Genomic DNA, 22,016 nt, shown 5'->3' on the forward strand with positions numbered 1-22,016 from the left:
CAGGAGACAAGCGATACAATTTAAAACATAAGCTAGAAATACTGAACCTCTTTATAAGGTGAGAAAGTCTAGATATCTTGCTGAAAAAAAAACCCAATAAAAATACATACAGTGCATAACCTATCCAAAATTTACGGCATCCTTGCATTTCATTAGGAAATAAATGTCAGTTCTACAAACTATGTTGAGAGATTTGTGAGAAGAAAGATACAGCTACTCTACTACTACCTAAAAATACTTTGTGTATCACTATGCAAGTTGTCTCCGCCAACAAGACTAAAAAGTGACAGCCACACTGACAAAGTTTGACAATTCTAAAAGAAAGTGTACCAGTGGCTTGGATTCATTTCTGGTAACTGTGAAGTACCAAATTAACCAGTTGTCAGCATATCTCTTACCATAACGAGCACAGAATATTAAGAATTACTCATGAGTATTAAAAAAAAAAATCCCACACGCACACAAAACAAACAAAAACCCCACAAGCCTATAGCTTCAGGTTTACAAGCAATAACTAATGAATTCTCAAAGATGAAAAAAGGAGTTACTTACTGTGCTGGTTAATAAGCATACGGAAAGAGATGCGGTTGGTGTAGAATCTATCTAGAAAATACTGGATGTTACTGCTAACAAATGGATCAAAGCCATATTTTTCCTTGTATTCAATCACTCCTTGTGCCATGGTTGGAACCACATCATTGTGTCTGTTCCTGACTTTAATTAAAACATCTAAAAAGCTAGAGGAAACAAAATTAGAAACAGTTTGTTAAAAGTATAATTAACCTCAATCTCTCATTTGTTTTCAACTTCCCACAGCATAACCATTTTAGCTGTTCACTATCCCTCCCAGTTAAAAAAAAAAATCAGAAAATGAAAATACAGCAGTACCTAAGCAAACCTATTTAAAGAGAAGTATTTGGTCAACCTCTCACTGATGAGATCTGTGAAATATTCAGGGCCTCAAATTAAGTTATTCCTTCCCAAAACATTCCTTCAAGTTAAATTTCTTTTTGCCATGAAGAGAGAACAAAGTATTTTTTTTATTGCAGTCATATGCACCATGGTAACTCTCATTCTCTGCAAACATCAGTAGCTGGGAGATTGCAAAACAAACTCAGGAAAAACAACCTGACCGCCCTTCATAATTCACTGAGAAATTTTACACCCCGTATTTTCTTTCCAACACCTCAGTCAGTGCAGTGTAACTTTTGAATACATTTTCTTTACCTGGCATCTATACGGGCTATGTGTCAGGGTATGGAACTATTATCATCAGTGGGATTACTATTCACTTTCCCTTTACACCGCTGGATGGCAGAGTGCATACAATGCTGCTCGGACAGGCTCTTCTCTCTGGTAGCTCAAATATCCCTCTGGTAGTTTTAGAATATGGCTTCCATGGCTTTTAACAAGCACCTGGTAACAAGCACTTACTTTGAAACTGCTTGGAGGATTTTTGTTTCTCCTCCCAGTGCAGCTCAACACCTATGATCTTCAAAGTGCCCCCCCCACGCCCCCACCCTGCAGACTCATGCACACTTGAAATGTTAATTATTATTAGCTTTCTGGAGCCTAGATAGGGAAAATCAGTACTGGTCAACTCTGCTACATTCTTTAATATTAATGACTATTAACACGACAATGACTACATGATCTTGTTTAAAACAGTGCACACAGTGAAACGCAGCTTTCAAAAGAAAGCACAGCTGGGAAACTCATTCAGCTATGCCTGTATCTGCAAATCTACAGATCCCTTACAAACAAAACAAATAAAAAAACCCAAAACAAAACAAAAAAAAAAAAACCCACCACACCAAAACATTCTCAGTAGATTTATAATGAACATGGAAAAAAGATGTATTAATTACTTTTATCAAAAGTAGAATATATACCAGCTAAGAAAGAAAACAACATTGAGACCACCAAAAGTAAAAAAGACGACCAGTTAGTCACCACATTTAAAACAGATGCTTCCTTCCTTTTCATAACCACTTGGCCAAGACGATAATTTGACTGTGCATCATACCACTCTTATCAAATGATATGCTTTTAAATTTATTTCTGCCACTCTACAGCACCAGCTCCAAAGGAATGTAGGATTCATTTTTAATAGTTTTTTTCATCACTCTCAGTCTGAACATCAGTTTTTGCCTGTGTGTTAACATCAGCATTTCAACACTATTTTGTTGCATAGAAAAGGGGAAGTTTTAACTGTCCAATTCCCCAATCTAAAGAGTATCACAGTACAGAATGACTGTTCTCTTACTTACTGATCTTGCTGACTGGACAGCTTAAAATATTTTAATGTTTAAAAGGCTTGTAGACTCTTTCCACGTTTATTAAGTCTTGATTCTGTGTGACCTGTAACCACCGAGACTTGCTGTTAGTTTTCGAGACAAGGCTTGTGCCTGGCTGTACTCATGCTGCTTCTCTGTGTCAGAGCAACAAGACACCACCTTAAAACCAGAGCTGAGAAGCAACATTTACAGTCACATCTGACAGACAGCTGACAACACTCTACTAACCGCTATTCGCTGGCAGCTTTGCTATTTGTTTTTAAATACCTCCGCTATCCACAACATAAAACAGGACTCCCACGTGCTCCATGAGGGCAAACTGTTCACTGGCATCTCACTACCAAAGTGCCTGAAAGTGCAGAGCATGCCAGTGGGCAAACCAAGGGCTAAGAGGTTTACCTGCTACAGACCAGCAAATCAGAGCTGAAGTTTAGCGTGCAAACACACAAAAAGGAATTCTTCATTATTACAGTGCTATGACAAGCCTCTAGTTCCATCATCAAAGATAACTGAGTTCATTCACATGTCCTTTAAAAGCATCTGCTTTATGGCAACCAAATACATGAAAGTACATAGGCATGTTTCAGAGCAGCAGGGCAGAAATCAAAACACATTTCCTTAATTTTACCACTCATTTCTTATCACACCCCTGAAAGACACAAAGCTTTTAGTGTGCTCAAAAAGTAGGAGACCACATCAAGGAATTTTTAAAATGTTTCTGGGATTAGCTGAGGGGGCAGTACTCCAGAATATCTCTACAAATTTGATTTAGCAATGACTGGTTTTTTCAAAATTCAGTACATTGTATTTGCAAAACCACAATGAATAAATAACATCACTGGTTTGACAGATGAGAAATTATTAATATGAAACTATTTTAGTCAAGTGAGCTTCAGTGGCTTGTGTATTAAGAATATACCATTGCTGTTAAATAAATTAAGCCTTTAGACTTCTGCAAAGACAATTAACGAACGTCCCAAGTTATTATTTAACTCCCTAATGACTGTATACATTATTCTGTTTTGATCTATCATCACAGTGCAAGAAAGCAAGTAATAATAAAATAAATATAAAAACAAGGGGAATTTTTGCTATGTCTCGTTTATGAGTAGTGCTATCTGAAAGACTAAAGACAAGAAAGTGATAAGTAGAATGAAAAAAAAATATCCTTTTAAATGGAACAGACATGCAATGGAGTTTTTTCAACTGGTTGCTCTTTTCTAAAGAAGTGCTAGCTGGTAGCTGAAAATCACCAGAAACACAGGTACAAGTTCACACTCTGAAAGATTTCTCTACTAGAAAGCATAGCTACTTCTGAAGTGCAAATCTAACTGAAATAGCATTTCATATTACTTGAAAGTAACAAAATGGCACCTTCTTAATCAAATTTACTCCAATATTTACTTATTTCAAATTGCTAACAGAATCACTATTTTAATCGTCATGCTGCAGACAGGAAAGTTACTTCTTATTTACTAAGTTTCTCGTGTGTGTGTTATCTCTAGACATACTGGCAGCTCACTACTTCAGTCGCTCTCAGTTCCAGGACACTCCCTCACACACCCTCCCACGAGAGTGCCACAAAGAGAAAAATCAGGAAAGAAACTGACGTGTATAGGGGATGGAGTAAGTGGTCTTTGAAAGTACATGTGAACAGCACATTTTACAAACCCTTCCACTTTTAAAAAACATGATCTCCCTCTGTGTCTTTATCCATATGCATATTGACAACAATGGGAAATTTCCAACTCTTCTGCTAGCTAACAGTCTCTACCAAGTATGGACACTTTATCTTAACCCTCCTGCAATCACACTGTTTAACAGAACTGTGGACTTTCGCTTGACCACCCTGCAGCTTGAGGAAAGATATTTGTGTTATCGAAAATGCAAAAGTAACCTGACCTTTTGGCAGGCGACCATGTTACTGGCAGTGGCAGTAATCTGGCAATGTTGTAGTAAGTCTTCACAAGGTCTGCTAAGCAATATAACATAATAACATAACTGAAAACTGAAGCACCTTTGAACCTCTTCTTCACAGAAATACTGAGACAAAAAAATCCCCCAAAATAATTTTGTCCAATGTTCAAAGTAACACTCATGAATACACATCTGTCCTCAAATTCATACACTAAGAGTAGAGATGAGTTAGCCCACTCTGAAAAACATCAGCTTTAGTTTAGTCTCTGCACTTACTCCTAACTGCTCTGTCTCTCTACTGTGTTGGCACTGCTATCATTGTGTAACACAAATAGTCAGGGGACAGTATGATGTTCAACTGACCAACCCAGACCAACACTGTAGAAAGCATTAACTCAAGAAGTACTGCCAACATTGCTACATCATATCTGTGGATATTGAACCTTTTTATAAGATCATTTTAGTTCCTCTTCTCTCCTGTGCTACTGTTACCTGGATTAGTCATAACAGAAACTGAAATTCACCTCAACTGACAGACCAGGAAGGTACTAATTCAGTTTCCAAAAAAATCAACTGCCCTGTAAGTCTTCATTTTTTTTGAGTGTTTTTTTTTCCACTGAAAAATCGTTTGTTTACTATTAATACTAGAGTTCCTGATATTTTTCCTCTTACCACAAGGCATAAAGGTAGGATAGGGCTAGACAGCAGCAACATGGAACACCGGTACAGAAGCTGAGACATTTTTCTTAGATAATTACGAATGTAGTTATGATTATTCTTGAAAGATGTAGTTTGCCAATAATATTAAAATAATAGCTAATTACATCTCAATATACAGGTTAAACAGCATAGCCTTCAGAAAGTTAGAAATAGATAACATGTAAAAAGGAGGAAATTAAATCTGACTTTCTAATCTTAGGTGGCCTACCCTATACTGTCAAGAAGAATAAATTTCATATTTAATCAAATAATGCAGCTTTTGTCTCTTTTCACAGTCCAAACTTTGCATAAAAGATGACTCTTACTGTCTAAGTCCCTAACTGGACTTCTTTCCAGTAGGTAGTAAAAAATTTCCAACATCCTTATTATTTGTACTTAATTACATATGATACAATAATTGCAAGATTTCAAAGATTTTAACAAACATTTATACTGGTCATCAAATATTTGGTATCTCGTACTAATATAGAGCATCTCAAACAATACTTCTCATTGCCATGACACAATCTCAAGAATGCCTGTTATCCAATATGACAGAATCAAGTAATTCATGTGGTAATTATGAACAGACTCTAAAAACAGATCTCAAAGAAAAATGTTGATCAACCTTTTAAAAAATACATATATAGATATAGATATATATAGTGATCTACCTTGAACCTCTGGAGTCCATAAAAAGCTGAAATTCAATTACTTAAATATGGAACATCTAAAACGGTACCAGAAGCTACACGACTACCTTGCCCCCACTTGCACACCCAGGATGCTATAGGTTTAACAGGACCTGGGTTACACTTGTCAGGCTTGCTCAGAGGTCTAGGACAGCTTATGCTGCCTTAAAAGGCAACAGACACCTAAATTTTGGTAACTTAACCCCACTCAAAAATGTTTTGGATTTTTTTTTTTTTTAAGTCAATCAGTAGGAAAACTTCCTGCTACATTAGTCACAAACAGAAATTCTTGTCCCATCAGCAAACAGGCTGTAAATACAGAATCACAAAATACAACAAACGAGAAGTAGTCAAAAAGTTCATCTTTCTTACCCACTACAGAATGTCACTAAAAACTATCTAGTCTGTTCTTAAATGCTTTTAAAATGGGATGCTCTACAGCCTTCTGAAATGTTGTGGGTTTTTTTTTTCCTCAGTCTGTTCTCACTAATATTAGAATTCGTACTTTTTCCTCTGTATCAAATCTCAACTTTAACAGAAATTGACAATTTTTTAATTCTCCACTTCTTCACTTAGAGCAACCAATCATCCTTTACTACAGGGACATTTTTTGGCGCACTCAGACTTCCAGAGTCTTGCACCTTGATCTCTTTTTTGCCAGTCTTAACAAATGCCTTCAACATTATTCATAAGTGGAACTCTCCAAGTCTCTAATTTTTGTTCCTTTCACGCCAAGACTGCCCATGTGTGTATTCAGTTCTGGGTACTACCTATTAAGAAATTAAGACAATATTCCATCCTAGGACTCACACTGAGAAAATAATTACTTTCCCCTTGTTCAAGAACACTACAATTCAGTCATTCTATAACCCTTACAGCTCCTCCTACAGTTCTGCCACACAGGGAATTTGGTACTCACGCACTTGAGCTTCGCTTGCATGTATTGCTTCACACTTAAAAAACAAAGTATAAAGATCTCAGACAACATGCTCACAACCAGAAGAGCATAACATCTAAAATGCATTACCTAATAAAACCCTTATTTAACATAACATAGCAGTTAATATATCTAAAACTAACTGAAGGCAAAACACCATTTTTGCACAGCACAGGCCACATCTTGCACAAACAGAGCATCTGTTGGACTACAAAATGTTTTATGAAACACTTCCTACAAAGCACTGCTTCATCAGGCAGGATTTCCAGAGCTTAAAAAAAAAAAAATTTAAAAAATCAAGCTTAACAAACTACCCTAAGAAACCCATCAATGGAATAAAAAAAACCTGCAACAAGTAATCTCCTGAAACAAAGTTGACTGTTACACTGTACAGGGTAACCTCAGTGTTACGGTGCGTGTGTCTATGTGCACGTTTTCGTTTTTTTTTTTTTAAGTCTGATGCATATGATGTACCTCTTATTCTTACACATGGTTTTTTATTTTGTTTTATGCATACAAGCTTCAAGGAAACATTCTAATGACCACTTTAGTATGGTTTTATTAATAAAGAAAAATGGCAAAGCTTTCCTACCTTCTCAAAACATAATATTATTAAATGAGGCAGCTGAGCACCAATAATTGAAGTCCATTAAAAAAATCCTTTAGATAAAAACAATGACTTACACAAAGTGGAAAAACTCAAATTATTAATGCGTAATACACATTACATACAGAGTACTAAGCTCAATGTCTACTAAAATGACATTTTAGTCCTAAGTATTTGATGTGCAAGTATATTCTCATGTGTACGTTGTCTTCTCAATACCATCTTGGAGGAAGCATGTCATTTCTTACACGATCAGACTGTATAAATGCAAACTATATTGCTCAAAAGCACTTAAGATTCTTATATTCTGCTCCAGATAACAATTCTGGCTTTTGTTGAACAAATTTTACCTTTGAAATAAGATGACTGCTATACTACATAATAAAAACACTTGTCATTTGAGACAGATTATTTTTAAATGAACTATCACAAGAAAACAAATTACTCACTCATCCAGAACATGAGGATCCTCAGGACTTTTGTTTTCATATTCTAAAAGCTCAAGGAAACTCTGCATGTACCTGAAATAAGCAAAAACAGTATAGAAGGAATTAAAACACTTAAATGTAAATTACTTTAGAATTTTTTTTTTTATATATATTAAAACTACAATCTCGTCTGAAACAACAGAAGCATAGTACACAGTTCTCTGTAGAGGCAAAAATGAAGTTGGAAGCTGCAATAAAGGGAAAGAAAGCAGCTCTAATACCATATATTATATTGAGTTCAGAAGTATTATTTATGACATTACAGTCCATTTCCATTCAGGAAAACCGCTACATAAATCAAGCTGAAGTTAACAGGAGCAAATCCTCTCTTCAGGTAGGTCTGTAATTTCAGGTAACTTAGTTAATCTCTGGATCTTGATTTCCTGGTCATCCACTTTGTACAGATATTAGTTTGCTCCCATGTTCCTCAGAGAGCCATCCAATCTGCTTTTCAAAATAAAGCTCCAGGGCACACCCCCTAAAATCCATGCTAACAAAACTGCACCAAGATGGTCCTACCACAGCACTCCAGAAGAGTACGCCCCTTTACACTCCCACATCTCCTCATTTGTTGTATAATACCTCAGTTTTTTAAACACACCACTGTTACACAACACCGCTCTCTCTCTAGTTCAGACATTTTGGCACATGTGAGATATTAACTAAGGCTTAGAGCCACACAGGTCCCACACAGGACCCAAAAAAACACTTGAGGCAAAGTACCACTCAATATGAACATGGCCAGCCTGCTCTGTAGGAAACCAGCCCAACACCAGGATAAATGCTACCACCTCACACTACTGGGCCTGCGGACCAGGTTTCAACCCCTGAAGCAGGTGCATTTAGCAGTATAGATGTAGCATTAAAGATTACAGAAATGGAGCCTATTTCTTGACGTAAATAACACAAGGTGTCAATCACACACATAAAAGACAGGGTTTCATCGTCTCCAGAAGGACCTGTCATTCCTCTCCCTTTTGCGCTCCCTTCACTCCTGGTTAAGCACTGCCACTTACATTATGATAACGTCAGTGCTAACCAGATGTGTGTGCCAACAGCTGTAATCCCTTGCAATGGCAAAACAGCCAGACAGGTCCATTTGTTTTCTTCAATCATTCTTGCACCTGAAAACAACTCACAAAAACAACTAACCAGCTAAAGATAGCACAAGAAAGAAAAAATAACCATAGAGCCTACATAAGGACAGAAAAAAAAAAAATGACCAAGCCCTTCCCATTTCAGCGGCAGCAACACATTAGATCAGCTCAACAGAATGCTCTGTGCATAAGCTCAGTGCCTACGAGGCTGATCGCAATCACTGAGACTTGGACAACCTCACATTACAACACCACCACTTTTGGTAGCAGTTTTATCTGAAGATCTGTTTAAGCACGCTTCTGAAACTTCATCCTACATCTCCAACCTACAGCAAAGCCTAAGACAGCACAGCTGTCTACATGACTACCACCAGAACCACATGCTGCTCCTCCACCCTACATTTCAGATGCAGCCACTACAGGTCACCACATCACTTCTCCAGGGAGACTGACATTTTCAGCATGGTCAGCACAGTAACACTGGCTCCTGTCCCTCTGTGCATTTTTGCCCCACTGCAACTGTGACAAATGGTTACAGAAATACCCCAAATGTTTGTCAGTTACAAGTTCGGGAAATAGGTGGTGTCTCTAGTACTGCTTATTTTAAAACGTGCTTTTACACTGCTAAGAGATAGTAACAGTTTAGCACAATCTTCAAATCACATTCCCAGGAATTCAAGAAATTGCCTAGAGTCACTTCAGTGAACTTAAGGAGTCACAAGTCACTATCTACTGAAGATGAGTTCCTGAGAAAGGTAACATCCAGCATTTAGAAAGATACTGAAGAAGTTCTAACTATGCAGGGACACGATGTAGAGGCTACAAAGGCACAGGAAAAATCATCAGGACAATCAGTTGGAGAAGGGGCTGATGTTCTGAAACAATGAATAAGAAGTAACCTCCTTGGAGAATGCATCCTTGCACACACTGCCCTTTTATTAATTCTCACTGGAAAAAATTGCTTTACTCTCCGAACTCAGCTGCTTCACCTGCAAGACTTAACATGTAACAAACTGTGATCACCTTCACTCCTTTGCTTCAAAGAGGTACATGTTCTTCAACATCATCTGCCTCATATGAATCAATGTCTATCAAGATAGTCATAGGTACAGGACGGGAAAAAAGGTGTCATTATTACAGCAAGTAAAACACAGGAATAAACAATCAGCAAACGAACTCCAAGATGAAAGATAGGAAAGTGGTAGACAAGACACTGAGGCAATTCAGGGTGTCATAAGTTTCGTTTTATGTAGGCAGCAAGACAAGCTTTTGACTTCTTGCCAAATCAGGCAATCTCATGCAGAAGCAATGCTTAAGACCCTTTTCTGTGCCCAATTTTGCTCTGCCTCTAGTGAATATGTGACACTCCATAAGTCTGTGCTACCTCCTTCACCATTTCCTCAATGGCTGATGAGAACATATCTAAGGCATTCAACCTCTTATAGTCTAAAAGAGGAAACTAACTTCCTAGACTGTTTCTGTGAACAGAAAAAGGTGTATCATTCATGTCGTGTCCTTTTCTTGCAAATACATCTGTGCATGAAAAAAAGTCATGTAACTTAAGACCACCACTACTGTCAGATTGGACTAGTTCCTTCACCCTGCAGGTTCTAATATAACGAGAAAGCCAAGATCTTCCTTAGTAATTAAATAAATATTTGCCATCGCAAACTTGTGTGGTAAAAGGAAATCAGGCAAAATATTTGATTCCACAGAGAAAAACAACCTACCAAAAAAATACCTGCATGACTTGTGTGGAGTATTATCCTATTCCTTAAATACAGGTTGATCTCTTGCCATTCAATGACTCTGTCTACATTAGCATTTTTATTTTCAAATCTAAACCTGTGGTATGGTTTTGAAATGGCCTAATCATCTTCACTTAATCCACATGGCTTATATTTGCAAAGTTGTTTTGGCACTTCTCAGAAGAAATGAAATGGGAAGCTACTGTAGATGTGCAGCAAAAGTGAAACTCAAGGCAGCCACCATGACTGAAGCCAATGAGTGGGTCAAAACACTATGATTTCTCCAGCACAGGCACAATCCAGGCCAGGAGGTGGACTATGGACTGTCACAAGTACCCTCCACAAATACTCCACATAAAAGACCAAACGCTGTTCGTGCCAGCAGGTTTGCCAACAACTACTCCTCTATTCTTTAGGCTCCCCTCTCTCACCCTTTCAAGCCTTCCTCATGGTTTGAAATGCTGTCCCTTCCTACTCTAATTTATGTTGCCATCCTCTCTGTTTTGCAGAGGCCTTTACTTTTTTTTTCCTTGCCCTCTTTCTGTTTTTCCACCACACACACCCAGCTCACTCTTCTACACCCATTTTTATAAAGGCAGCAGCAGCCCTTTCTGCCTCCCAGAACACCCAAGACCACAAAACAGCTTTCCAAGGAAACTCAGAGTCACAGAACCATTTAGGTTGGAAGAGATATCTTGAAATCATCTAGTGCAACCTCCCTGTTCAAGCAGGGTCAGCTAGAGCAGGCTATCCAGGACCACATCCAGTTGGGCTTGGAACATCTCCACAGATAGAGACTCCACAGCCTCTCTGGGCAAACCTTCTTGAGGTGTTTGATCACTCTCACTGTAAAAAAGTTTTTTCTTATGTTCAGATGAAGTTTCATGTGCTTCAATTTGTATTCATTGCCTCTTGCCTTGTCACTGACCACTATTGAAAAAAGTCTGGCCCCCTCATCTTTATTCTCTGCCATCTGGTATTCAACTTCCCCTACCCCACAAGCCTTCTCTTCTTCAGGCTGAACAGCCCAGACAGCTCTCTCAGCTTCTTCCCATACAAAAGATGCATCAATAAATCTCTGTCACAACAGACTGACAGCTTCTCTCGTAGCCTCCTCTGGCTTACTTTGCTATTAGGAAGATGCTCATCTCCATCTGTCATCATATAATATCATGAAAATCCTGTTTCTGAGGATGCAGGACAACCACTACACTTGAGAAGCAACACAGCAGGTGCTTTTTACTACAGACCTCCTACCAGAAATCTTGAACATCAGCAACCCTGTGCTGAAGCAGACGACAGAACAGCAATGAGTATTTCTGGTACTGAAGGCAGCTGATACCTGATTTTTGTGCTGTCTGGACTTGATTGAGATTCATACTCTCCATTAGCTTATTTGGACATTTTGCTTAAGAGTGCAGCCCCTGGAATAATCAAACATCACCACTCCAGTGCTGAAGGATCAGCACTTTTACTAGATTATCAGGTAGGGGTAAGTCCAGTGTTTCATCTAATGCAGGACATAATTGTGCAGAAAACTCTCTCAGTCAGAAAAAGACTAAACCAGGTATCAAGCAGAGAAAAGCTGACAAACATGGTCACCAGTCTTCAGAAGAGCCAACAGGTAGAACAGCTTCTGAAGTCACAGCATCAATAAGGAACTGAAAGTTTCTGAAACAATGGGAAATTACACAAAAAATACTCTAAGGATATTTATAAATGTGCTAAAGTAATTTCCCTTTAGCCTGTGATAATGGAGAAATGATTAAACAGGCAATGCTTTTCCTTTAGAGTTATCAAAAATATTTAGATGCCTGATTCTAAAGTAATTAATATTACTTTAGAAATGAAGTTCATTGGCACAGCATTCAGTAAGTTAGAAGGGCCAGCTCAGAGAAAAACTTATTAACTTCAAATTTAAGTTGCTCAAATTTCTTCCATCACTTTTACTGTTTCTTCTAAATCCTTGACTAAATGAAGCTATAAAAAAATAACCTAATGTTAAACAACTCTAACCTGCTGTCCAATGGCTACCATCAAACGTCAGCCAACCTGGGATGTTGTAATACCCTGTATATTATCCCAAGTCTCTAATTAAAAACTCAGAGCTGCAAAGGCTGTACATATTTTTCTTTTATCCTATTGTGATTTCCGCACGAAACTGTGATTTTCACAAAAAATTTATCTCCCTCACTGCCTCCTAAGCAGCTCAAAACTAAAGAAATTAAGTAACAATCAAAAAAAAAAGTGTTTAAAGGGAAATTTATAACTGTGGTTAGCTGTAACAAATAATTCGCAACATTGTTTTTTAACTATCATGAACATTACAGTCTCTCTAATGGCGAGCAGTCAGCAATGCGCAATGCAGCTCGATCTGGTAATAGCCGGGATGTGTAAAAAAGGTCATTCCCCTTTCACACAATTTATCTACTTCCTTGAATTTTCTTTTTACTTGAGCTGTGGGTGCAGATATGGATAAATGAAGGTGGTAACTGCAGGGATTTATCAAACACTGAAAAGACCTTGTGATGTTTTAAACACACTTCACACCAATTACCAGCCAGCCAGAATAAACAAGAAAAATACCAGAATAATGGTGGACTTGCTATATTATTAGTAAATGAATACAACTATACAGGACTCAAAAAAAAAAAAAAAACAAACAAAAAAACAACAAAAAAAAAAAAAAAAAAAAAAAACACAAAAACCCCACAGTTATATTTTGCTGTCTTTGGTGAGTCAACAAAAGCAGGAATCAAATCCTATGTCCTTCTAATCTGTTGCCTTCTTGGTGTTCAATTTTTTATCACAATATACTACAATCAATTGGGCAAGCTCTTTAGTTTCAAGCACCCTTTAGCCCTGTTCTTTTGTTCATTACTGCCACAGGTAGATTGATTTCTTTTTAGTCTGCCAAATGCAATAATTCTAGAATGGCACTTTTCACACATGATATCACTGTAAATGCCCATATATCAACTCCAGATCATTTTTTTCAGCTCATGCAAGATACCTTAGCTTTTTCCCTATGTGTACCTCACTAAGATTTTCCTTTAGAACCTCTTTAACACCAAAGCACTGAAAAGATAAAACATATCTCCATGGTAACACAACCTTGTTAGCATAATCTGAATGTAAAAAATAAGAGGAAAAATAATTATTCATCCCCAAGCTGTACTTATTTCTCCAATGGGTCTTTCCAAGGAGATAAAGGGAAATTTATAGTCTTTTTCAGGGAAAAGTACTAGAGAAAAGTAAAGAAATTTGGTCAGACTTAATTAAAATGTGAATTTTAGATATGACTGAGTAGCATATTGTGCAAGCCTCACACTTCAGATATTTTACAAGCTCTGACCTTATGCATTATAAGGTTTTATCGTAACTATTTTCCCTCATCACATCACATTAATGATGACATCCTTTATTATGCAATTCTGCCACATGTTCAATATCCTACTTACAGTGCACTTTAGCTAGAGAGTGCCCTCTCAAAGCTGGGCTAAAAAAGGCCACTTTGGAACAGGGCACTTGCTCACTAATTTTGAAAAACTGAAAATAAGTTGCTGAACCCTAGCACACTGATTGTTGATCTGTCTGTTACTTAGAATCTCCATAGTTCACAGCTAGAACACATTAACTGTGTTATTCTTTTCATTCACTTTATTCCTTCCCTTGCTGCTCCATGCAAAACATACACATAAACCAAGTTATAAACCTGAACTGGGACAGAGCTAATGTTTTACCTTTGCACAATCTGAAATGCAAAACTTTTTTTTTTGTTCACAATTCACTCTGTGGGTTATGCCAGCTTTATTCACAAAAGCACAGCTGAGCAGCACAAAGGAAGGACAGCTGTCTTGCGTGTCCTTATTGCAGCACGCATCAGGCTAAGGAACCCAGAAAGGAAGGAGAACAAACAAAATGCAGCTTTCTGAGAACAATCAAGCAATCAGTTGTAAAATCTGCCAGGCAGCGCAGTGTAGTCAAGGAGCAGAGTGCGGGGTACCAGAAGCAAAGTGTCTGCAGCATGAGCATGAAGACGGATTAGAAAATGGAGAGGAGAACAGGGCTTGCCTGCCCCAGGGAGCAATTCTCAGAAGTGACAAGATGAGGTTGCTTCCCAAGAAACCTATAAGGGACTGGGAAATTCATGCAATACAGAATCTCACTGCTTGGCTGGACAGAGAATTGACAGGAAAGGATCCCTGCTGTACAGTAGGCAGCATTAATTTGTTTTCCTATTCCACCAAACCAAAGTTCAGTTCATTCACAGAGTCACCTTACTCTAATTTAAAAGTTTAATAAAACCTACTTTAAAGGTTAGGAGCTTCCTGTATTTTTTTGCATGCTGACATTAACAAATAGACCTGGTCCTCAAATTTTAATACTTCAGCTAATTTTGAATCTCACCAAAAGCACATAAAAACATAGGTTTCTATGACAATGTGGTAGCATAAGTAAGTGAAATATGCTGGTGATCACACAAATTACTGAAAAATCAGCAAATAAACAGTTTAAGGTAAATAATGCACTCAATTATGTCTTTGGTCACTTGTGGTAAACGTATGTTAAAGTTTTTGTCTGCATATTAATAAATTGTCAAACTTCCACAATCTACAGCACAGTACCAGCAAGGATCACAAAATCTGATCCAAAGAAAAATTTCCTGAAGCATCAAACAAGTGCATCAAGAAGAGGTTTCTTCATTTTACAATAAATTTTGTCCAATGTTCATCATGAGTATATCACTAAAATGTATAATCTACTGGCAAAAGTTTAAAAAAGCAATGAAAAAAACCTCAAAACAGAAAAATAAGAAATAAACTCTTTAAAGTACGCAACCTATAATCAGGAAAACAACACACTACTGTTACTTTTATTACTTCTGGCATCGGATCACAAAAATACCCCTAAATAATCTCAGTCAAGATACTCCTTCCCACAAAAACTGTTGGTTAACTGAGGATCAACATTAGAAGAACACTACAACAAACATTTTCATTTCAAACTTCCATCTCTGGGCTGGATGTCCACTTGAACTTCTTCATCACAATAAAGTCTCATATTGTAGTCCATTTAACAGACAGCTAACAGTCTACAGCTGTGATAGTGCAAATCACATTATCACATAAAACATACAATTTGGACAACTATTCTACAGGCACTATATATTCTAATACACTCAAGACTGATTGTCTTTCTTTAAATTGGTAGTATCCGCTGTAGTCATAAATTTATCCCCTGAGTTCTTAAACCTCTAAGTAACAATTCTGAAGGGGGCATCTATTCTAAACCCCCATTCAGTTCCTTTGCCAGAAGCGATCCAAATGCTGCTTGACTATGTATTAGTATGGCAGAAGCATATGCCACAGAACATATATTTGGACTAGAAGAATTATGCCACAGAGGCACTAAAGAAAAGTTATTCCATTTTCTTCATTCCCCTATTTGTCTACATTTCACTAAAGACAGCTTCAAGTCATCTAGATTAGAAAAGCCTAAATGGCCTACCTATTATCACCTCTTTCCTACTTGGCTTGTAAGAGCTTCTGGCAATATCAGACAGATGATAGAAGCCTTCAAAGCTTGCAAGCTGCCACTTAACCACAAAGTAATCATCATTGTGTGGCTCCACAGCATTTACATTTATTTCAAGCACGTAATCACTATGTTCAAAGTGGTCATCAAGACAGCTAGTGTTACCTATCATGGACAATATCACATATTCTAATACATATTTTTTAAGTCTGAAGCTTGATAAATGAGACCAGGCGCAGCAGTCAATGTACAGGCTTTTGGCTCAAGAGCTATGACTGAATGTAATAGAAGCCTACAACATTAGCTACTGTTACAGTTACATCAGTTATTGTTCACAATAAGTTTGTTGGACACTGCAAAGATCTTTTTACATAAATTCTTTGGATTAAGTATTTGCAGCTAGAGAGGCAATAAATATCCCATGAACAACAATTTTTTAGACTTTAATACATACAAGGCAGTTGTCTCCAAACCTTACTGAACATGCTAGTAGGCTAGAAATTCATTACTGTGGAAAATATGTCAGGACTTGGAATCCCATAGAGTACGGAATATTTTAAAAGCTCACTCTTGGAAGTTATTGACTGATTCTAACTATCTGGGAGACAACAGTACCCTTCTACTAATTTACAAGACTAACTTCAAAATTCTTATATCCTAAGATCAATAACAGAATATTTACTTAATATTAGACAGAAGAAAATGAAACTGTTTGACAAGAAAAACTCATTATAAACAGTTAACAACAAAAACCAGATTTCAGTTCAAGACTATTCAAACTGAGCTGCAAGTAAAGCAACACAAAGTGTTAGTTTTATATTAATTTTTCAATCCACTTTTTTTCTAAACTCACCAACTCTGTACTAGTCCAACTGAAGGCCTGTTAAGTAAGTTATCAGGCAACAAATTGACTTCTCTCATGGTGTTAGCCAGTCGCACAGGAAGTTCTTTTCGCAGAAACATGTATGAAGTCTTCTCACATGCATTGTCACGACCTGTTTGGAGGGGAAAAAAAAACCATGACCACTGCAGCAGACCAAATTTTAGACTTCCTATTGCTAGAAGATTAAAAAAACCAAACTCGTGAAAATAAAACCAGTTTAAAAATAATTTCTTTCACTCGCCACCTTCACTTCCATCTTACTCTGAAGATAGGTATTATACTTCTACCTTGTAGAGTTTAATCCCCTTTATCTGACAGACATTCTTCTTTCCACATCATCTCTCCTATAAACAAAAATCTCTTGCCCTATAAATAAAAATCAAATAGCAAAGACTTGATATTAGCCGGAAATAAGGTCCCAAAATACTAGCCTTTATCAGTATGACTCTTCTACGAAAGTGAGCTTTCAAAAAGTGTGTGCCGCACACATAACCAAGGCTAAGAAGTGAAAACAAAGGGGCTAACTAGAATGGTAACAGTTGACTGATGTTTGACATCACAAGCTCTTCAAACCTACTAAGTACTTAAACATTTCAGCAGCACCAGAAACGAGCAGCAAAGGTCATCATCCCTCCTATGACCAGCCCACAAAATGCTCACTTGTCACCTGGAAGGGAAGTGCAGTGCTTGTCAACATGTTCCCATTTGGAACAGCTGCAGCTGGGATTATCTTGGACTTCCACTTTTAAAACAGGTTTATATCCAGCACAATACTGGGGGAAGCGGGGGGCAGGAGGGGGGCAAGAAGTCAGAAAGCAAATGAAAGGGATCCAGCAAAAAAACCAGTATTTCGCTGTGGACATAGTCGGAACAGTAATAATTCTCTGGTGCTACACTACACAAACCAGAAGACTAACATGACTAACAGCATTCTTAAGCTAAACTATTTACTGGAGATAACCTATAAAATTCAACTACAAATACTTGAAAGGATAAGAAGTTAAGTCTCTTTCCCGAGTAATTCAGATAGGAGATCAGACCTGATTTCACATACTTTTCTGTATTTTGCAGTGTTTCACAGGTGGGGAATTCCCCACCATAAGTAATTTCTAAAGAGTCCAGGTAAATTAAAAAAAAAAAAAAATCCATGTTTTACTTGCAATGGTCAGTATCCTACTTTAATCTAGAAATACAGCAAATGTCTTTTGTGATAACCAGTACAATAGCCTGCAAAATTTGTGAGTGAAGGCATAACACAGGAGCTATAAATTATGTACAAGCAAATGAGAAAGTGTTAAAAGCACTACTACGCACACAATCACTGAGATTTGCAATTTGAAAGACTCAGTATAATGCAACCAAGCACAATCAAGGTGATACCTTTAAAGACAGTCCCATTATAATCAGCTCAACAGCAGAGTTTTCACCTTCTTTGCATAGGTAACATGCATTGATGGATTAGTTTCAAAACGGTAACACAAGCTTGGAGGAATATGCAGGAAGGATTATGTTTCCCTTTTTTCTTGCTCATTTAGGTATCATCAATCAGAAGATCATTACATTCTATTAGTGTCAGCAATTCTATTCTTTTTCTCCCAGCAAACATTTGGACCTATTTTACTTAATTGCATTTTCACATCTTCAATTACAATAACAGACATCCTGCCAAAATTAGACAAAGAAAACAAGACATTATGTGGTTGTTTTCTGTGAAGCACAGTAATGATTTCAGAGTTTAGTCCTCCAATGAAGTTAGACACCAATTCACTTACAATAGAAGACAGACACTTGTTTGTTCACAAGTCACTGTATATAGTAGGTCTTTCAGAAGACTGTGGCTAGACAGGAGGAAAGACACTGCAAGTAGCGCACCTTACACCCTCCAAGCTGGAGAAACCCTCAGGAACAAAGACAATGACTGTTTCTTCCTAAGAGTGACGAAGAGCAAGTATAGTTATTTGACCCTTTCATTAAGTATGCAAATAATCTCTAGAATTAATTACACTTCATAAAAACTCATTCTGCCCAACTTGATAATCTATGTTTAACGCAGGCAGAACAGCCAGAAAAGGACATTCTAGTGGACAGCATCCATTCTATTTCATACATACACATTTATTAATTTATACTCAGAAACACACAAAGCAAATAGACCTCTCTAAAAGCATGCACTTAAAACACTGAAAATGGAAACATTAGAAGACTCACTTAAAGCAAAACACTTCTTATCCACAAAGCCAAGGAGAAAGCAAAGTAAGACATCACAAGATATATGGGGTTCATAATCTTATACACTCCATCAATATTTACTTCCCCATGTTTGTAATACAGCAATACTTGATTTTGGTTGAACAATAATCCAGTTCTGTTGCTTTAAGTGGAAAAAAATGTGCAGACCAAATTCTTAAGTCAGGCACTGAAACAGGTTTCCTTCAATGAGGAGTATCACATTAAGGCAACATACAGAACAAGCCACACAGCATACTAACTCCTTGCTATAGGTCTACTCTGCTGCAGGGAACAAAGCAGCCTTGTACTGCTCTTGAAGATAGAAAATAACCCTACAAAATAATTCTGTTTCTAAGGGACTAGATTATCTTCAAATTTTTACTTTTCTTAATGAAATTATTATTTCAAGCTGATTAAGAAACTCCCAGATCACACCTATAGTGCTCACAACTTAACCCAGAATTTGAGCAAAGAGGATGAATAAAAAGCACATGTGAAATAACCCACTCTGTTCAACACTGGTAAATTACCTCTATTTTTGAACATCTTCTAAAACAGTAGATGGACCAAGCAGAAACACAGATTACCCCAACAGTTAAAACGGTCTCTGACAAAGGAATTGATGAATCAGACTGGATTTACCTAAAAAGATACAAAGAATACAGCAACACTCCTCAGAGCCTTACAGTTCACTACAGAGGAAGAAGCAGTAACCTATAGTCCATCAAGGACCAAACAAGTAGCAGACAAACTGCAGAAGATTCAAGTCATAATTTGACAGAAACTTCCTGATGGTAAACACTGTAAAAGATAGCAACCTGCTCTGATTTTTTGCCACCTCTTCCACTAGTCAAGCCAGACATTTGTCCAAATCTAGCTGATTCAGTCTCTAAACTGGAGATTAGACTGAACACTGCCTAACATTCTTTATAGCCCGAATTTTCCCATGACCTCTTGTGAGGAAGTGATCACCAACCACCTGCAAAAGAAACAGTGCAATTTTGCACAGGGGCAGAAACAAGCAAAAAGTGAGAACTCTGACGCAAGGCAGAATTAGTAAAAACACAACACAGACGGCGTAAATCAAGTTATACAATAGAAGTTACTTTGACAGGAAAACTGCAATAAGAAGCAAGATATTTGTGAAGGAAGTAATCTTCAAATTATTTCAAACCATTACTACTGCATGCATACCTAGCGTAAAAACTGAAAGAAGTGTCAAGTGCCATCTCAGCAGACCTTTAAAAACATTTAAAAAAAAGGTAGAGAGAGGTTCTCCCCCCACCCTACTCTGCCCTGGTGAGGCCGCATCTGGAATACCGAGTCCAGTTCTGGGCTTCCCAGTTTAAGAAGGACAGGGAATTACTGGAGGGAGTCCAGCAGTAGGCTACAAAAATGATGAGGGGCCTAGAGCATCTTTCTTACGAGGAAAGACTGAGAAAGCCGAGTCTGTTCAGCCTGGGGAAGGCTGAGAGGGGATCTTATCAATGTTTATAAATATCTCAAGGGTGGGTGTCAAGAGGATGGGGTCAGACTCTTTTCAGTCATGCCCAGTGAAAGCCTGAGGGGCAACAGGTATAAACTGAAGCACAGGAGGTTCCATCTGAGTATGAAGAGAAACTTTGAGGGTGCCAGAGCACTGGAACAGGCTGCCCAGAGCGGTTGTGGAGTCTCCTTCTCTGGAGACATTCAAAACCTGCCTGGACACCTTCCTGTGCAATCTGCTCTGGTGAACCTGCTTTAGCAGGTGGGTTGGACTAGATAATCTCCAGAGGTCCCTTCCAAGCCCAACCATTCTGTGATTCTGTAATAAATGCTGTACCATCTGCAATTTTCTGAGCAATCTTATCTGTCTGGGCTAGTCAGTCACCCTATACAAAAGTTATATAGAAAAGCATACTCATGGCCTCCTCTCTGCCACCTTCAAATGTTCAGTCCAAAACTAGTACCAAAGAGAGACTGTGATGCCAATCTTGAGAGTTTTTTGTTCAAGGGCAATGTAACAGACTGACAACAGATACAACCTTCAACATATTGAAAAGAAGATACATTAGTCAAACAAGGATCTAAGTAGTGATCTCCCAGACTTTACACCAAACTAAGGTCAGTGAAGAATATTCTATGGACAACCTTCCACACAACAACCTTACAGATGACTGAAACAAGCCAGGGTTTGTAACCATACAGGCTGAATGGTAGACACACAAACTTTGCTGCATTTGGAATAGTCACCACCCACAACGGAGAGAGTGTCTCAGTGATGGTGAATTTGCTTACGGAGTGAAGTATTGCACACCTGAAGAACTGTTTTGGCTGTGCTTGCTGAAGTTTAAGTTGAGAATACACATAAACTTATTTAAATAACCCAGTAAAAGATTAAGTTTTCATAAAAAGTTCACCCAGAAGTTGACATTTGGTATCAAAATCAATTTTCTTAGATGTGATAAGGTGTTAGACATTTCCACTAAAAATAAATCATACCATTTATTCGATTGTACAGGTATCAGAGGGGAAAAAAAAGTATAAGAAAACATAAATAAAACATGATCCAGAAGTTTCAAGGTAACACAGGTCACAAAAGCAGGTCTGAGTGTATTAGGTCTTCTAAATGAAATACCATCAGATGGGAAAAGATTAAAAGTGGAATGTTTCAAGGTTATACATCAATATTATCACTGGAGGACCTTCAATCTAAAGGAAATTCAGAAAGCAGAGTTCTACTTTCAGACAGTTTTCTCTAGTAATCTATTTTCCCCCCTCTGGAATTCAACTCTTCTCTGAACTTTTACTCATCTCTTTCTTGTTTTTCACCTTTTACCCTATAGTGCTAAGAAATGGAAAACAAAGGTAACATTGATAACAAGGCCTACTCAGGCTCTAGGAT

General features: G+C 37.6%; 1 protein-coding gene across 1 annotated transcript in view; it reads right to left on the reverse strand.

Annotated features, from left to right (window-relative positions):
- Nucleotides 1-22,016, reverse strand: part of PDK3 (pyruvate dehydrogenase kinase 3) — a 57,678-nt gene that overhangs the window by 20,377 nt on the left and 15,285 nt on the right. Inside the window, exons 2-4 of the mRNA XM_065859350.2 lie at nt 16,874-17,015; nt 7,599-7,670; nt 553-737 (exon numbers count right to left, since the gene is read on the reverse strand). Of these exons, the coding sequence (XP_065715422.1) occupies nt 553-737; nt 7,599-7,670; nt 16,874-17,015 (399 nt within the window). The remainder of the gene's footprint in view (nt 1-552; nt 738-7,598; nt 7,671-16,873; nt 17,016-22,016) is intronic.

This window comes from Patagioenas fasciata, chromosome 1 (assembly GCF_037038585.1).
Source record: "Patagioenas fasciata isolate bPatFas1 chromosome 1, bPatFas1.hap1, whole genome shotgun sequence".
Taxonomy (NCBI): domain Eukaryota; kingdom Metazoa; phylum Chordata; class Aves; order Columbiformes; family Columbidae; genus Patagioenas; species Patagioenas fasciata.